The sequence below is a fragment of the Pelophylax lessonae genome (assembly GCF_965119305.1).
Source record: "Pelophylax lessonae genome assembly, chromosome: 2".
In the NCBI taxonomy this organism is placed as follows: domain Eukaryota; kingdom Metazoa; phylum Chordata; class Amphibia; order Anura; family Ranidae; genus Pelophylax; species Pelophylax lessonae.
In genome coordinates, this window is record NC_138769.1 from 265852887 (window position 1) to 265868610 (window position 15724).

The 15724-nt window shown below is 41.5% G+C and overlaps 1 protein-coding gene across 2 annotated transcripts in view; it reads left to right on the forward strand.

Moving 5' to 3' along the window:
• Positions 1 to 15724, forward strand: part of RBBP5 (RB binding protein 5, histone lysine methyltransferase complex subunit) — a 142862-nt gene that overhangs the window by 85168 nt on the left and 41970 nt on the right. For both annotated transcript variants that reach the window (XM_082247170.1, XM_082247171.1), the window contains exon 11: positions 13986 to 14055. In XM_082247170.1, the coding sequence (XP_082103296.1) occupies positions 13986 to 14055 (70 nt within the window). The remainder of the gene's footprint in view (positions 1 to 13985; positions 14056 to 15724) is intronic.

The window sequence follows — 15724 nt, forward strand, 5'->3', positions numbered from 1 at the left end:
ATGCTGCATAGCTTGTGATGTGTGCATGAGTGGTGGTTGTTATACATGGAAACCAGGAAATTTGGTATATTCCTGCTTCCATTGTAAGAATATAATTAGTAAGGTAGCATGGGTTACACAGAGTCACAGGAAATTAGGATTCCTTAAAAGGATTGTAAAGTCTTGTTTAAAAAAAAAAAAAATAATAATAATAATAAAATAACAAACATGTTTATACTTACCTCCTCTGGGCAGTTGGTTTTGCACAGGCCAGCCTGAATCTTACTCTTCTCGGGTCCCTTTTCGCTCCTCCTAACACATCCCTCCTGTCGAGTGCCCCACAGCAAGCAGCTTGCTATAGGGCTGCCGAGCTGCAGATCCATGTGTCCATTGAGACAGGAAAATGCGGTTCGTCCCCGCCCCCGCCCCTCTCTCTCCTGATTGGCTAGCTGACTTTGACAGCCGCGGGAGCCAGCTTCATCCAATCAGGAGGGAGAGTCCCAGATGGCCGAAGGACTGGTGGTCATCGCTGGACAAAGATGGGCTCATGTAAGTATTAGAGGGTGCTGAGGAGGCTGCTTTACACATAGAATGCATTAAGTTAAAAAAACTTTCAGCCTTTACAACTCCTTTAAATAAAACACAGATTCTGTTCACACATACCTTGGTGACCTGTGTCTTTTACTGCACTGTATGAAAGATGGTCACTGCTAGGACGCACAGAAAACATTGTTTTCTTTGTGTCCTGTTCACACTGCAAAGCAACCCAGAGGTATGTTGCAGTAAACTGCAATAAATTGCAGACATTCTGCATTTTATTGCAGCTCACAGAAGGGAATCGTATGCCACTCCAATAGACACAGCAGCACAACACACAATGACATGAAGTGTTAGGGCTCTTTCACACGGGCGTTCCGTATGTCCGTTTTTCATCCCATCCGTTTGCGGATGAAAAACGGACATAATGGATCTCTATGTAAATACGGATGTCATTGGATGATCATCCTCTGACATCCGTTTTTTGTCAGTTCAGTTCAGTTTTTTTGAACGGAGGAGAACCCTATTTTTTCTTCCTTTCAAAAAACGGAACTGAAGCAAAAACGGATGTCAGTGGTGTCATCCGCAGACATCCGTATTTACATAGACAGTCATTATGTCAGACGGATGGGATGAAAAACGGACATAGGGACTGGATGACACAAGTGTCATCCGTGTCCGTTACAAAAAAAAAAAAGGACCTGATCGGGCAAAAAAAAAGGAACGCCCGTGTGAAAGAGCCCTTACTGCGTACACTAAAAAACAAAGTAACCCAAAAAAGGGAACCGTAGGATGTTCTAATATGTGCATAGTACCGCTGGCTGACTGCAGCTTAACTGAGACCTGCCCACACACTAAACTGCTGCAGTGTGAATGGGTCCTTAAAGTGATTGTAAACCTCTGTCATTAAATTTGACCCAAGCACGTATATCTACAGTATCTCTGTCCAAAGCTCTAAGTGGTGTTTCTCTCTGGTGCTTCGTTCCTCTGTTATCAGCACATGTGTCTCTTCTGAAAAGTTTTCCTGACACATGAGATGAGATCAATATGGGGGGGGGGGGGATGAGGCTCAAAAGAGAGCTGGTCTATTCAGTACACATTTATTTTGCTGTGTGAAGGGGGGGGGGGGGTGTTTCTTTCCTCCAATCAGCTCTCACTCACTGTAACTGCAGTCTCTCCGCCCTCTCCTCTGTAGAAGGATTAGAATCACTGCTAGGTTATTATTGCTTCATACAAGGTAGAACATTCTTTTGCATTTCACCAAATAGATTGAATATCATTCCATTGCAGTAAATAATTATGCACTGTATAATCTAGCCTTTATACAATAAATAGAACAGGGAACAATTGGATAGGTCCTTTGACCTCTAAATGAAAAAAAAAAAAGAAAAATATCTCCTAAACATATAAAGAATTATGACTGTCGATCAATATCAGAACATGTTATAGCACGTAACATGCAAACCGCAAAAGATAAAAAATGAATGTCATAAATAACAGCATTCAATTTGTAATGTGTTCCTACAGTGGGGAAAATAATTATTTGATTCCCTGCAGATTTTGTAAGTTTGCCCACTTACAAAGAAATTAAGGGTCTATAATTATTATCATAGGTGTACTTTCAATGATAGAGACAGAATATCAACCAAAATAAAAAACACATGATACAAATGTTCTAAATTGAGTTGCGGTTCAGTGAGTAAAATAAGTATTTGATCCCAAGCAAAACATGACTTAGAACTTGTTGGAAAAACCCGCAAGGACCGAGGTAAGATGTTTTTTGTAGTTGGTTGCCAGGTCTGCACACATCTCGGGAGGAATTTTGGTCCACTCTTTACATATCTTCTTTAAAACCTTTAACCACTTTACGTCCAGCCACCCGCAGATGAGCTGCGGCAGGCTGGCTCTCCCAGTCAAAGTCCCGTACATGTATCTCCCACCCCCACTCGCCAGCAGGGAAGCTGGCGCGAGTGTCAGGCGGCTCTGATGGCCGCCCGCCACTCGCGATCTCTCCCCACTGACAGAGGAGGACATCCGGCTGATGTAAACACAGCCGTCTATCCTCCTCCCTGAGATGATCACAGAGACCATGCGATCCTGCTATATAGGATCGCATGTCTCTATGGTCATCTCACAAGCCCAACCCCCCCACAGTTAGAATCCCTCCCCTAGGCTTACATTTAACCCCTTGATCACCCACAGGGTTAACCCCTTTCCGGCCAGTGTTATTATTACAGTAACAGTGCATATTTTTAGCACTGATTATTGTAGTAATGTTACTGGTACCCCCAAAAGTGTAAAAAATGTCAGGGGTCCGATCTGTCCGCCGCAATGTCGCAGTCCTGCTAAAAATCGCAAATTGCCACCATTACTAGTAAAAAAAAAAGAAAAAACAATAAAAATTACATAAATCTTTTCCGTAGTTAGTAAACGCAATAAATTTTGCGCAAACCGATCAAAATACGCTTATTGCGATTTTTTTTTTTTTTAACCAAAAATATGTAGCAGAAAACAAATTGGCCTAAAATGTTAAATAATTTTTGATTTTTTTTTTTTTTTGGGAATGTTATATAGCAGAATGTGAAAAATATTGTTTGTTTGTTTTTTCAAAATTGTCGCTCTTTTTTTGTTTATAGCGCAAAAAATAAAAATCGCAGAGGTGATCAAATACCACCAAGGGAAAGCTCTATTTGTGGGGAAAAAAAGAACGTCAATTTCGTTTGGGTACAGGGTCGCACAACCGCGCCATTGTCCGTTAAAGTCACGCAATGCCGAATCGCAAAATAGGGCCTGGTCATTAGGCAGCAAAATCTTCTGGTCTTAAAGTGGTTAAGGTTTCTTGGCTGTCACTTGGCAACTTGAAGTTTCAGTTCCCTTCATAAATTTTCTATAGAATTAAGGATAGAGACTGACTAGGCCACTCCATGACCTTAATGTGCTATTTCTTGAGAAGCTCCTTTGTTGATTTGGCGGTATGTTTTGGGTCATTGTCATGCTGGGAGACCATCCACAACCCATCTTCAGTGTTCTGGGTGAAGGAAGAAGGTTTTCGTCCAAGATTTCACAATACATGGCCCTGTTCATTGGCCCCTAATGCTGCAAAGTCGGCCTGTATCTTTAGCAGAGAAACAGCCCCAAAGCATGTTTCCACCTCCATGCTTGACTGTAGGGATGGTGTTCTTAGGGTCATAGTCAGCATTTTTCTTGCCTTCAAACACGGTGAGTCGAGTTAATGCCAAAGAGCTCAATTTTGGCCTCATCTGACCACAGCACTTTCTCCAAATCCTTCTCTGAATCCTTTAGATATTCATTGGCAAACTTCAGATGGGCCTTTACATGTGCCTTCTTGAGGAGGGGGACCTTGTGGGCGCTGTTGTGTTATTATTGGTTTGTTTGGTGACTTTGGTCCCAACTGTCTTGAGATCATTCACAAGCTCCTCCTGTTTAGTTCTGGGCAGATCCCTCACTTTTCTCATGGTTATCCTTACCCTGAAATCTTACATGGAGCTCCAGACTGAGGAAGATTGATAGTTATTTTGTATTTCTTCCATTTGTGAAAAATTGCTCTAACAGTTGCCTCCTTCTCACAAAGCTTCTTGCTGATGGTCTTATAGCCCATTCCAGCCTTGTGCAGGTCTACAATCTTGTCCCTGACGTCCTTCGACGGTTCTTTGGTCTTGCCCATGATGGTGGGTTTGAACGGAAGAAAGAGATTCTGTGGACATGCCTTTTATACACATTGCAAGTTGTTGTTAGGAGCACCTTCTTAAATTTACAGGACCACATGAGCACATACTGTAGCCGGTCTGTTGAAGCCAGAATTATTGTTGGGTTGGTAGATCAAAATCTTTTTTTACTCACTGAACTGCAACTCAATTTATAGCATTTGTATTATGTTTTTTTCTGGATTTTTGGTTGATATTCTGTCATTTAAAATACACGTATGATAAAAATGATGGACCCTTCTTTTCTTTGTAAGTGGGCAAACTTACAAAATCTGAAGGGGATCAAATCGGTTTCCCCACTGAACCTGTATATGGGGGGAATTAAGCATACGTTGAAGATTTCATGTATACTATCCAATCATTTTGCAAAACATCCAGCAGAATTTAAGAGACCAGAGATAGATAAGGGGGTTGTTTGGAATGTTTATTTACAGTGCTTTGAAAAAGTATTCATACCCCTTGAAAATTTCCACATTTTGTCATGTTACACTCAAAAACGTAAATGTGTTTTTTTGGAATTTTATGTGATAGACCAACACAATGTGGCACATAATTGTAAAGTGGAAGGAAAATGATAAATGGTTTTCAAATATTTTTTACAAATATCTGAAAAGTGTGGCTTGCATTTGTATTCAGCCCTCTTAGTCAATACTTTGTAGAACCACCTTTCGCTGCAATTACAGCTGCAAGTCTTTTTGGGTATGTCTCTATATACTTTGCACATCTAGAGTGAAATATTTGCCTATTCTTCTTTGCGAAATAGCTGAAGCTCTGTCAGATTGGATGGAGAGCATCTGTGAACAGCAATTTAAGTCTTGCCACAGACTCTCAATTGGATTTAGGTTTAGACTTTGACTGGGCCATTCTAACACATTAATGTGCTTTGATCTAAACCATTCCATTGCAGCTCTGGCTGTATGTTTAGGGTCGTTGTCCTGCTTGAAGGTGAACTTCCGCCCCAGTCTCAAGTCTTTTGCAGACTCAAACAGGGTTTCTCCCAAGATTGCCCTGTATTTGGCTCCATCCATCTTCCCTTCAAATTTGACCAGCTTTCCTGTCCCTGCTGAAGAAAAGCATCCCCACAACATGATGCTGCCTCCACCATGTTTCACGGTATTTTTCCGCCACACATAGCATTTTGCTTTTAGGCCAAAAAGTAATATTTTGGTCTCATCTGACCAGAGCACCTTCTTCTACCTGTTTGCCGTGTCCCTCACATGGCTTCTGCAACTGAAAACGGGACTTCTTATGGCCTTCTTTCAACAATGGCTTTCTGTTTGCCACTCTTTCATAATGGCCAGATTTGTGGAGTGCACGACTAATAGTTGTCCTGTGGACAGATTCTCCTCCAAAGTTACCTCTTGGCTGCTTCTCTGATTTAATGCTTACCTTGCCCTGTCAGTTTAGGTGAACGCCCATGTCTTGGTAGGTTTGCAGTTGTCCCCATACTCTTTCCATTTTCAGATGATGGATTGAACAGTGCTCCGTGAAATGTTTAAAGCTTGGGATTTTGTTTTATAATAACCCAACCCTGCTTTAAACTTCTCCGCGACTTTATCCCTGCCCTGTCTGGTGTGTTCCTTGGCCTTCATAATGCGGTTTGTTTACTAAGGATCTATAACAAACCTCTGAGGGCTTCACAGAACAGCTGTATTTATACTATGAATAAATTGCACACAGGTGTAAACATTTTTGAAAACTATTTATAATTTTCCTTCCAATTCGTAATTGTGTGCAACTGTGGTTTATCACATAAAATCCCAATAAAATGCTCTGTTTTTTGGTTGTAACGTGCCAAAAGTGGAACATTTCAAGGGGTATGAATACTTTTTCAAGACCATGTATGTCTTATAAGCTATATCATTTTTTGATATTTTAAAAAAAAGTCCTAGTTATATATATTAGGTATGCAGTTAGGCCCAAGGTATTTTAATATTGTGTTATAAGTTGTTGTTGCTGTCTGTGTCTTTTCTAGGGAGGTTCGTTCTCTCTTTTTGCAATTGTGACTCATGTCAGTGACTAAAAGTAAAGGAAAAATGTAAAACTATAAATGGTTACCAGAGCAAGAATTGCAGGGAAGTCTTCAAATACAGACACTTGCGCTTTGAATTCAGCTCACATTTGAAATTGGTTTCAAAGACTTCAAAGGTCATTTAAGATCTTACACTGATGCATTTTCCTAGCATTTGACTCCTGCATCTGAGTTGGATCGAGCTGTTTTGGACCAGGTTCACACTGCTGCGATGCAGGATACTGCACGTAATTCGCACAGAAATAGCAGATCATTTGTGTTCTAATTACATGGTGTATCTGGGGTGCGATTTAAGCCATGGATGTGTATGGCTCATATTTCACCGCATTTGCACCAAACTTATGCAGGACCCTTTTTTTGTCTGCACCAGAATCGTATCCCATGTGTGCTCACACCCATACGATCCGATTTCTGTAAATCGCACTGCGGATTTGATGTAAATTCGCATCGTATCTATTGTGAACCAAGCCTAAAATTCTGTTGGAATTCTGATTCATTTGTTTGGGGAATAAAAAAGTCCTAACACTAATCTTGTGTACACAAATTCAGTACCGGCTTTGTCATGAAAATGTGATGTATTTTATTCCTTTTTTAGTGTGGTATGATTGATTGTTGTTTAGCATGAAACACCCCACTTCCATGTCTTCATGTGTAAGCCTATACCAGGGTGTTCATAATATAGTTACTGAACTTTAGCGCAGTGTGTAGTCTTTTTTATAATTTTGCTGCATTAGCCCTGTGTGATACCTGGCATCAAATTTTAACTTGGAATTAGCTATTTAAGTGGCTCAATGCAGAAAGACAGGGTGGAAGATAAAAGCCCCCAGAATGTACACTCAACAGCCACTGTATTAGGTACACCTGTTCAATTGCTTGGTAACACAAATTGCAAATCAGCCAATCACACAGCAGCAACTCAATGCATTTAGACGTGGTGAAGACTTGCTAAAGTTCAAACCAAGCTTCAGAATGGGGGGGAAACGGGGATTTAAGTGACTTTGAATGTGGTTGCCAGATGGGCTAGTCTTTGAGAGTCTTTGAGAGTCTTTGAGTTTTTCAAAACCTGCTGATCTACTGGGATTTTCATGCACAACCATCTCTAGAGTTTACAGAGAATGGTCTAAAAAGAGAGAATATGTGGCAGTTGTGTGGACGAAAATGCCTTGTTAAAGATGTCAGAGAAGATTGGACGGACTGGTTTGAGATGTTCGAAAGGCAACAGTAACTCAAATAACCACTCTTTACAACCAAGGTATGCAGAATACCATCTCTAAATGCACAAAACATCAAACCTTGAATAAGATGGGCTATTGCAGCAGAAGACCACACTGGGTGCCACTCCTATCAGCTAAGGACAGGAAACTGAGGCTATAATGCACACAGGCTCACCAAAATTGGACAATAGAAGATTAGAAAAACGTTGCCCGGTCTGATGAGTCTCGATTTCAGCTGCGACATTCAGTTAGTAGGGTTAGAATTTGGTGTAAACAACATGAAAGCATGGAACCATCCTGCATGGTGTCAACAGTTCAGTCTTGTGGTGGTGTAATGGTGTGGGGGATAATTTATTTTCTTGGCACACATTCAGCCCCTTGGTCCTAATTGAGCATCGTTAAAATGCCAAGGCCTACCTGAGTATTGTTGCTGACCATGTCCATCCCTTTATGACTACAGTGTACCCATCTCCTGATGGGCATTTCCAGCAGGATAATGCAACATGTCACGAAGCTCAAATTATCTCAAACTGGTTTCTTGAACATGACAATGAGTTCACTGTACTCCCAGTGATCTCCACAGTCACCAAATTGCAATCCAATAGAGCACCTTTTGGATGCAGTGGACCAGGAGATTCGCATCATGGATTTGCAGCCAACAAATCTGCAGCAACTACGTAATGCTATCATCTCAATATGGACCAAAATCTCCATATTGAGGAATGTTCCTAACACCTTGTTGCATCTATACCATGAATAATTAAAGTGTATGTTACCCCTGCATTTCACATTCCTGATATGTGCCACATTCCTGATATGTGTACTTGTATGAAAAAGTATCCTGTTCTTTTTGTATTGCTTCCCTATGTGGGAAATCCCTGGTGTTCCTGTCAGTCCTCTGCTTTCCTATTAGACACTGACCACACTAAGCAGGAGAGCACATAGCAGTCGGTTCTCTAGCTGTGCTGGGAACTCAGTGGGCTCTTCTCCATTGATAATACTTGTCCTCACACCTCCCCCCCCCCCCCATCCACAGCCATTCACTGGATAGTTCAGTGTGCTGCTGCTTCTCTTCCCTCCAGGTCTAATGCAGCTGAGAACAGAGGGAAACCAAGGGAATGTGATCACTTACAAAAAAGGTATTAATAATGTTGTACAGTGCCTTGCAAAAGTATTCACCCCCTGACTTTTTACTTTATTTGTTACATTGCAGCCTTAAGTTCAATGTTTTGTTAATCTGAATTTTATGTGATGGATCAGAACACAATAGTCTAAGTTGGTGAAGTTAAATGAGAAAAATATAAACATAACTATTTTTTAGAAATCGAAAACAGAAAATTGGCATGTGCATATGTTTTCACCCCCTTTTTTATGAAGCCCATAAAAAGCTCTGGTGCAACCAATTACCTTCAGAAGTAACATAATTAGTGAAATGATGTCCACCTGTGTGCAATCTAAGTGTCACATGATCTGTCATTACATATACACACCTTTCTTGAAAGGCCCCAGAGGCTGCAACACCCAAGCAAGAGGCACCACTAACCAAACACTGCCATGAAGACCAAGGAACTCTCCAAACAAGTAAGGGACAATGTTGTCAAGTACAAGTCAGGGTAGGTTATAAAAAAATATCCAAATCTTTGATCCCCAGGAGCACCATCAAACCTATCATAACCAAATGGAAAGAACATGGCACAGCAGCAAACCTGCCAAGAGACGGCCGCCCACCAAAACTCACAGACCGGGCAAGGAGGGCATTAATCAGAGAGACAGCACAGAGACCTAAGGTAACCCTGGAGGAGCTGAAGAGTTCCACAGCAGAGACTGGAGTATCTGTAGAAAATCTGTGGTCAGACTTAAAGATTGCTTGTTCACAAGCGCAAACCATCCAACTTGAAGCATCTGGAGCAGTTTTACAAGAAGGAATGGGCAAAAATCCCAGCGGTAAGATTTGGCAAACTCATAGAGACTTATACAAAGCGACTTGGAGCTGTGATTGCCACAAAAGGTGGCTCTACAAGGTATTGACTTTAGGGGGGTGAATAGTTATGCACATTGACTTTTTCTGTTATTTTGTCCTATTTTTTGTTTGCTTCACAATAAAAAAACAAAAAAAAAACATCTTCAAAGTTGTGGGCATGTTCTGTAAATTACATCATGCAAATCAAACAATCTATGTTAATTCCAGGTTGTGAGGCAACAAAACACAAAAATGCCACGGGGGTGAATACTTTTGCAAAGCACTGTATATACAGTATCTCACAAAAGTGAGTACACCCCTTACATTTTTGTAAATATTTTATTATATCTTTTCATGTGACAACACTGAAGAAATGACACTTTGCTACAATGTAAAGTAATAAGTACAGCTTGTATAACAGTGTAAATTTGCTGTCCCCTCAAAATAACTCAACACACAGCCATTAATGTCTAAACCGCTGGCAACAAAAGTGAGTACCCCCCAAGTATAAAAGTCGAAATTGGGCCCAAAGTGTCAATATTTTGTGTGGCCACCATTATTTTCCAGCACTGCCTTAACCTTCTGGGCATGGAGTTCACCAGAACTTCACAGGTTGCCACTGGAGTCCTCTTCCACTTCTCCTTGATGACATCATGGAGCTGGTGGATGTTAGAGACCTTGCGCTCCTCTACCCTCCGTTTTGAGGAAGCCCCACAGATGCTCAATAGGGTTTAGGTGTGGACACGTGCTTGGCCAGACCATCACCTTTACCCTCAGCTTCTCTAACAAGGCAGTGGTTGTCTTGGAGGTGTGTTTGGGGTCGTTATCATGTTGGAATACTGCCCTGCGGCCCAGTCCCTGAAGGTAGGGGATCATGCTCTGCTTCAGTATGTCACAGTACATGTTGCCATTAATGGTTCCCTCAATGAACTGTAGCTCCCTAGTGCCGGCAGCACTCATGCAGCCCCAGACCATGACACTGAGGACGGGATCAGTAGTGCGTTATCAGTTTTTGCAGATGACACAAAATTGGCCAGGGCAATAACTGCACAGCATGAAGCAGATATCCTACAGAATGACCTGGACAAAATTACAGAGTGGGCAACGACATGGCTAATGAGGTTTAACGTGGAGAAGTGTAAGGTTTTGCACTTGGGGACTAAAAACATAAAAGCACAATACACTTTAGGAGGGGAACCCCTGGGGGAATCAAAAATGGAGAAGGATCTGGGAGTCTTGGTTGATGATAGATTAGGCAACAGCATGCAATGTCAAGCGGCAGCTGCCAAAGCCAGCAGAATATTAGCATGCATAAAGAAAGGGATGTATTCCAGAGATAAGACTATAATCCTTCCACTTTATAAAACTCTGGTCCGACCGCATCTGGAGTATTCTGTCCAGTTCTGGTCGCCAGTCCTCAGGAGGGATGTGTTGGAGCTGGAGAGAGTCCAGAGAAGGGCAACTAAACTAATTAGGGGATTGGAGGACCTTGACTATGAAGAGCGTCTACAATCGCTCGATTTATTCTCCCTGGAGAAGAGACGTCTGAGGGGGGGACATGATAGCAATGTATAAATATCTTAATGGGGATCCCAGCTTAGAAAAAAAGCTCTTCATTCGAAGGGATTGCATGAGGACTCGAGGGCATACAATGCGATTAGAGGAGAAGCGTTTTAACCTCAGGCAACGTGGGGGGTTCTTTACTGTTAGGGCTACAAGATTGTGGAATTCTCTACCACAAGAGGTGGTTTCTGCGGGTAGTATGGTGGCTTTCAAAAGACTTAGACTTACATCTCAAGGATCAGAACATTCAGGGGTATGTGAGATGATTACAGCCACACACACCTACACAGGTTGAACTGGATGGACTATTGTCTTTATTCAACCTCACCTACTATGTAACTATGTAACTCCCACCACCATGCTTGACTGTAGGCAAGACACACTTATCTTTGTACTCCTCATCTGGTTGCCGCCACACACGCTTGAAACCATCTGAAGCAAATCATTTTATCTTGGTCTCATCAGACCACAAGAAACGGTTCCAGTAATCCATGTCCTTAGTCTGCTCGTCTTAATCAAACTGTTTGCGGGCTTTCTTGTACATCATCTTTAGAAGAGACTTAGTTCTGTGATGACAGCTATGCAGACCAATTTGATGCAGTGTATGGCCTATGGTCTGAGCACTGACAGGTTAACCCCCTCCCCTTCAACATCTGCAGCAATGCTGGCAGCACTGATATGTCTATTTCCCAAAAACATCCTCTGGATATGACGCTGAGCACGTGCACTCAATTTCTTTGGTCGACCATGGGGAGGCCTGTTCTCAGTGGAACCTGTCATGGTAAACTGCTGTATGGTCTTGTCCACCGTGCTGCAGTTCAGTTTTAGGGTCTTGGCAATCTTCTTGTAGCCTAGGCCATCTTTATGTAGAGCAACAATTCTTTTTTTCAGATCCTCAGAGTTTTTTGCCATGAGGTGCCATGTTGAACTTCCAGTCACCGGTACGAAAAAGTGAGAGCGATAACACCAAATTTAACACACCTGCTCCCAAATCACATCTGAGACCTTGTAACACTAACGAGTCACATGACACCGGGGAGGGAAAATAGCTGATTGAGCCCAATTTGGACATTTGCACTTAGGGGTGTACTCACTTTTGTTGCCAGCAGTTTAGACATTAATGGCTGTGTGTTGAGCTATTTGGAGGGGACAGCAAATTTACACTGTTATACAAGCTGTACACTCATTACTTTACATTGTAGCAAAGTGTAATTTGTTCAGTGTTGTCACATGAAAAGATAATAAAATATTATGCTACAATGTAAAGTAGTGGGTGTACAGCTTATTTAAGGGCCCTTTCACATGGAGCGGACCGTATTGCGATCCGCTCCGGCACTTTTTTTTTTTTCACGGACACGGATGACACTTGTGTCATCCGCTCCGTATGTCCGCATATCATCCCATCCGTTTTAGGATGATATATACGGACATAATGTATGTCTATGGGCATTGGGAATGTCAGCGGATGACACCGCTGACATCCAAATTTGCATCCGTTCTGTTTTTTAAACGGAACAAAAATAGGGTCCTGTTCCGTTCCAAAAAATGGAACAGAACTGAAAGGACGAAAATCGGATGTCAGCGGATGGTCATCCGCTGACATCCGCAATCCCATAGACATTCATTATGTCCGTATATCACCCGCAAATGGATGGGGTGATTTACGGACATACAGAACGTCCGTGTGAAAGAGCCCTAACAGTGTAAATTTGCTGTTCCCTCAAAAAAACTCAACACACAGCCATTAATATCTAAACCGCTGGCAACAAAAGTGAGTATACCCCGAAGTGAAAATGTCCAAATTGGGCCTAAAGTGTCATATTTTGTCTTGCCACCATTATTTTCCAGCACTGCCTTAACCCTCTTGGGCATGGAGTTCACCAGAGCTTCACAGGTTGCCACTGGAATCCTCTTCCACTCCTCCACAACATCACGGAGCTTGTGGATGTTAGAGACCTTGCCATGCCCAAGAAGGTTAAGGAAGTGCTGGAAAATAATGGTGGCAACACAAAATATTGACACTTTGGGCCTAATTTGGACATTGTCACTTAGGAGTGTACTCACTTTTGTTGCCAGCGGTTTAGAAATTTATGGCTGTTTGTTGAGTTATTGTGAGGCGATAGCAAATTTACACTGTTATACAAGCTGTACACACACTTGTTTACATTGAAGCAAAGTGTAATTTCTTCAGTGTTCACATGAATAGATATTTCTATGCACATGTTTTGCCTTTCATTTAAATTTTAAACTGAATGGGTTGTTTTACAAGGTGATCATTTACAATCACTTTAAGGTAGTTCTGAAGGCAAAAGGGTGTCCCACCCAGTACTAGCAAGGTGTACCTAATAAAGTGACCGGTGATTGTTTTGTCTCTTGCATATGTTTTGGTTGTACTTTTTATTACATAATTTAGTTCATTTAAAGGAGTTGTAAAGTCAGGAAGGTTTGTTATCCTAATGCATTCTATCCATTAAGCTAAAAAGCCTTCTGTGTGTAGCAGCCCCCCCAGCACCCCTAATACTTACCTGTGCCCCCTCTCTGTCCAGCAATGTCCACAAGTCCTTCGGCTGTCCTGGGACTCTCCCTCCTTATTGGCTGAGATACAGCCATTGGCTCCCGCGATTGTCAGTCAAAGTCAGTGAGCCAGTCATGAGATAGAGGGGGCAGGGCCAAACAGCAGCTCGGTGTCTGAATAGACACTGAGCTGCAGCTTGGGTGCCCCCACATCAAGCTGCTTGCTAGGGGGGAAATTCGATAGGAGGGAGGGGCCGGAAGCAGGAATGAGGGACCCATGAAGAGGAGGATCCGGGCTGCTCTGTGCAAAACCAGCTGCACAGAGGAGGTAAGTATAAGATGTTTGGTGTTAAAAAAAAAAAAAAAAAAAAGAGACTTTACAATCACTTTAACCATACAGTATATTTTTATAGTGCTTGTGCATTTTAAGTTGTTTTAACAGCCATTTTCTTAATGCTTAGGAGGAGATGCTGCGGAGGATGAGGAGGTAGATGTGACCAGTGTTGACCGAATTGCTGCTTTCTGCAGCAGGTATGTTATTGGTAATATTCCACACATCTGCCTTTGCAAAGGAAATACTGTCTGTAGTAATTTCACTTTCATTCAGTAGAAAAACACTATGGGCGCCTACACACATCCCTAAATCTTAAGCGTACATTACAGGACACAGGCTGAGTATTCATATACCATGGTTTAAAGGTGTATAACTACAAGTGATTAGACACTGCAATGCTTTAGAGGACACGCCCCCTGGGCACCATCTCTTCTCTCACTTCTATGAGTCCTCAGTTTTCTTCTAGTGTCAGAAGTTAATGTACCTTTTCTACTTCACAGAGAAAATCATCCTTCGCTTAACTAGTTTATTATTTTACTTCATTATTTTGTCTTTGACTTCTTCAATTAAGCCCTCATTGTCTTGGAATGGCAACATTGAAGCAGTGTATCTGAATCAGTGCAACCTTGGTAAAACCTTAGGAGCTGTTCCCGGACCCCACTCCATGGGGATGGCCTGTAATATTTGTTTTCTTGTATTTCAGTACTGTGCTGTTACAGAGCAGATGCTTTCTGCTCTGCATTTTGTGTAGAGGCCTTGATAAAACGTTAAAAGGTTGGTCTGGCAATAATGGTCTTTCATAAATCCACGCAGAGGTAGTAAGACAGTCAAAAGCAGAGGTAGTGAGACAGTGAACAATATATGGCTTTAAACATGCTTGGAACAAACCTAGATCTATACTCAGACAAAAAAGTTAAAAATAAATAAAAAAAAGATAGACTTGATTAAATACTCAGTTTTTTTTTTCAGCTGTTGTTTTTTCTATGTTTCTTTGTTGGTTACTACTAACACTATTATTGTCATCGGCTATTTCTTGGACATGATCCCTTATCATGTCTTCCTGTTGTTTACATACTATTGATGTCAGACTGACTGGTCTGTAATTTCCAGGTATATTTCTTGACCCTTTTTGAATTATTTGTGAAACAAAATTAAAACAGCGCTTAACACATGAATAAGAGTGATCAGAAAAGAACCTCCTAAAGGTGCAATTGTATAAATATATGTGTAATATATTGTGCAGCTGCTGTGCATCCAAAAAGGTTTTGGAAAAAACGTGTGTAAAAAATTAAAACAGCGCTAGCAGGAAAGCATTAAAGTGAATAAATATGCATATATTGTAAAGTGCACAGTGATCAGTGCAAAAAGACTGTAAACAATGAATATATAATAAATTTATCCGCATAAATATTAAATAATTAATATAGAAATTTTATATAAAAAAAGTCCTTATTCCTTGGTGCAAATAAATATATATAAAGTGCTCAGGTGCAAATCGATCCAATCAAAATGGTGCTCCAGTGAGTGACCCTCCAGGTCCCCTACTCACCACAAATAGGATTAATCAGCGCATGAAGAAATCAAGTGCAGCTTATGGCAACCGAGCTCCAATGTTTGTTATTCCAAGGGATAAGAAGAGCCTTGATGGAATCGCTCCAAGCAAGCAGTAATCGTAATTATCCAGATATATGGAATAAAAGAAAGGGGCCAATAGTGTAATATGTCTAGGATATTTATTCCCCCAAAGCTTCAAAATATACTTACAAAGAAAACGATAAATTTCGCATGGACATGACAATGAGGAACGCCGCAATGGCGTGCGTTCCACCGATTCCAGGAAGCAAAACCGGATGTGACGATGCGTAG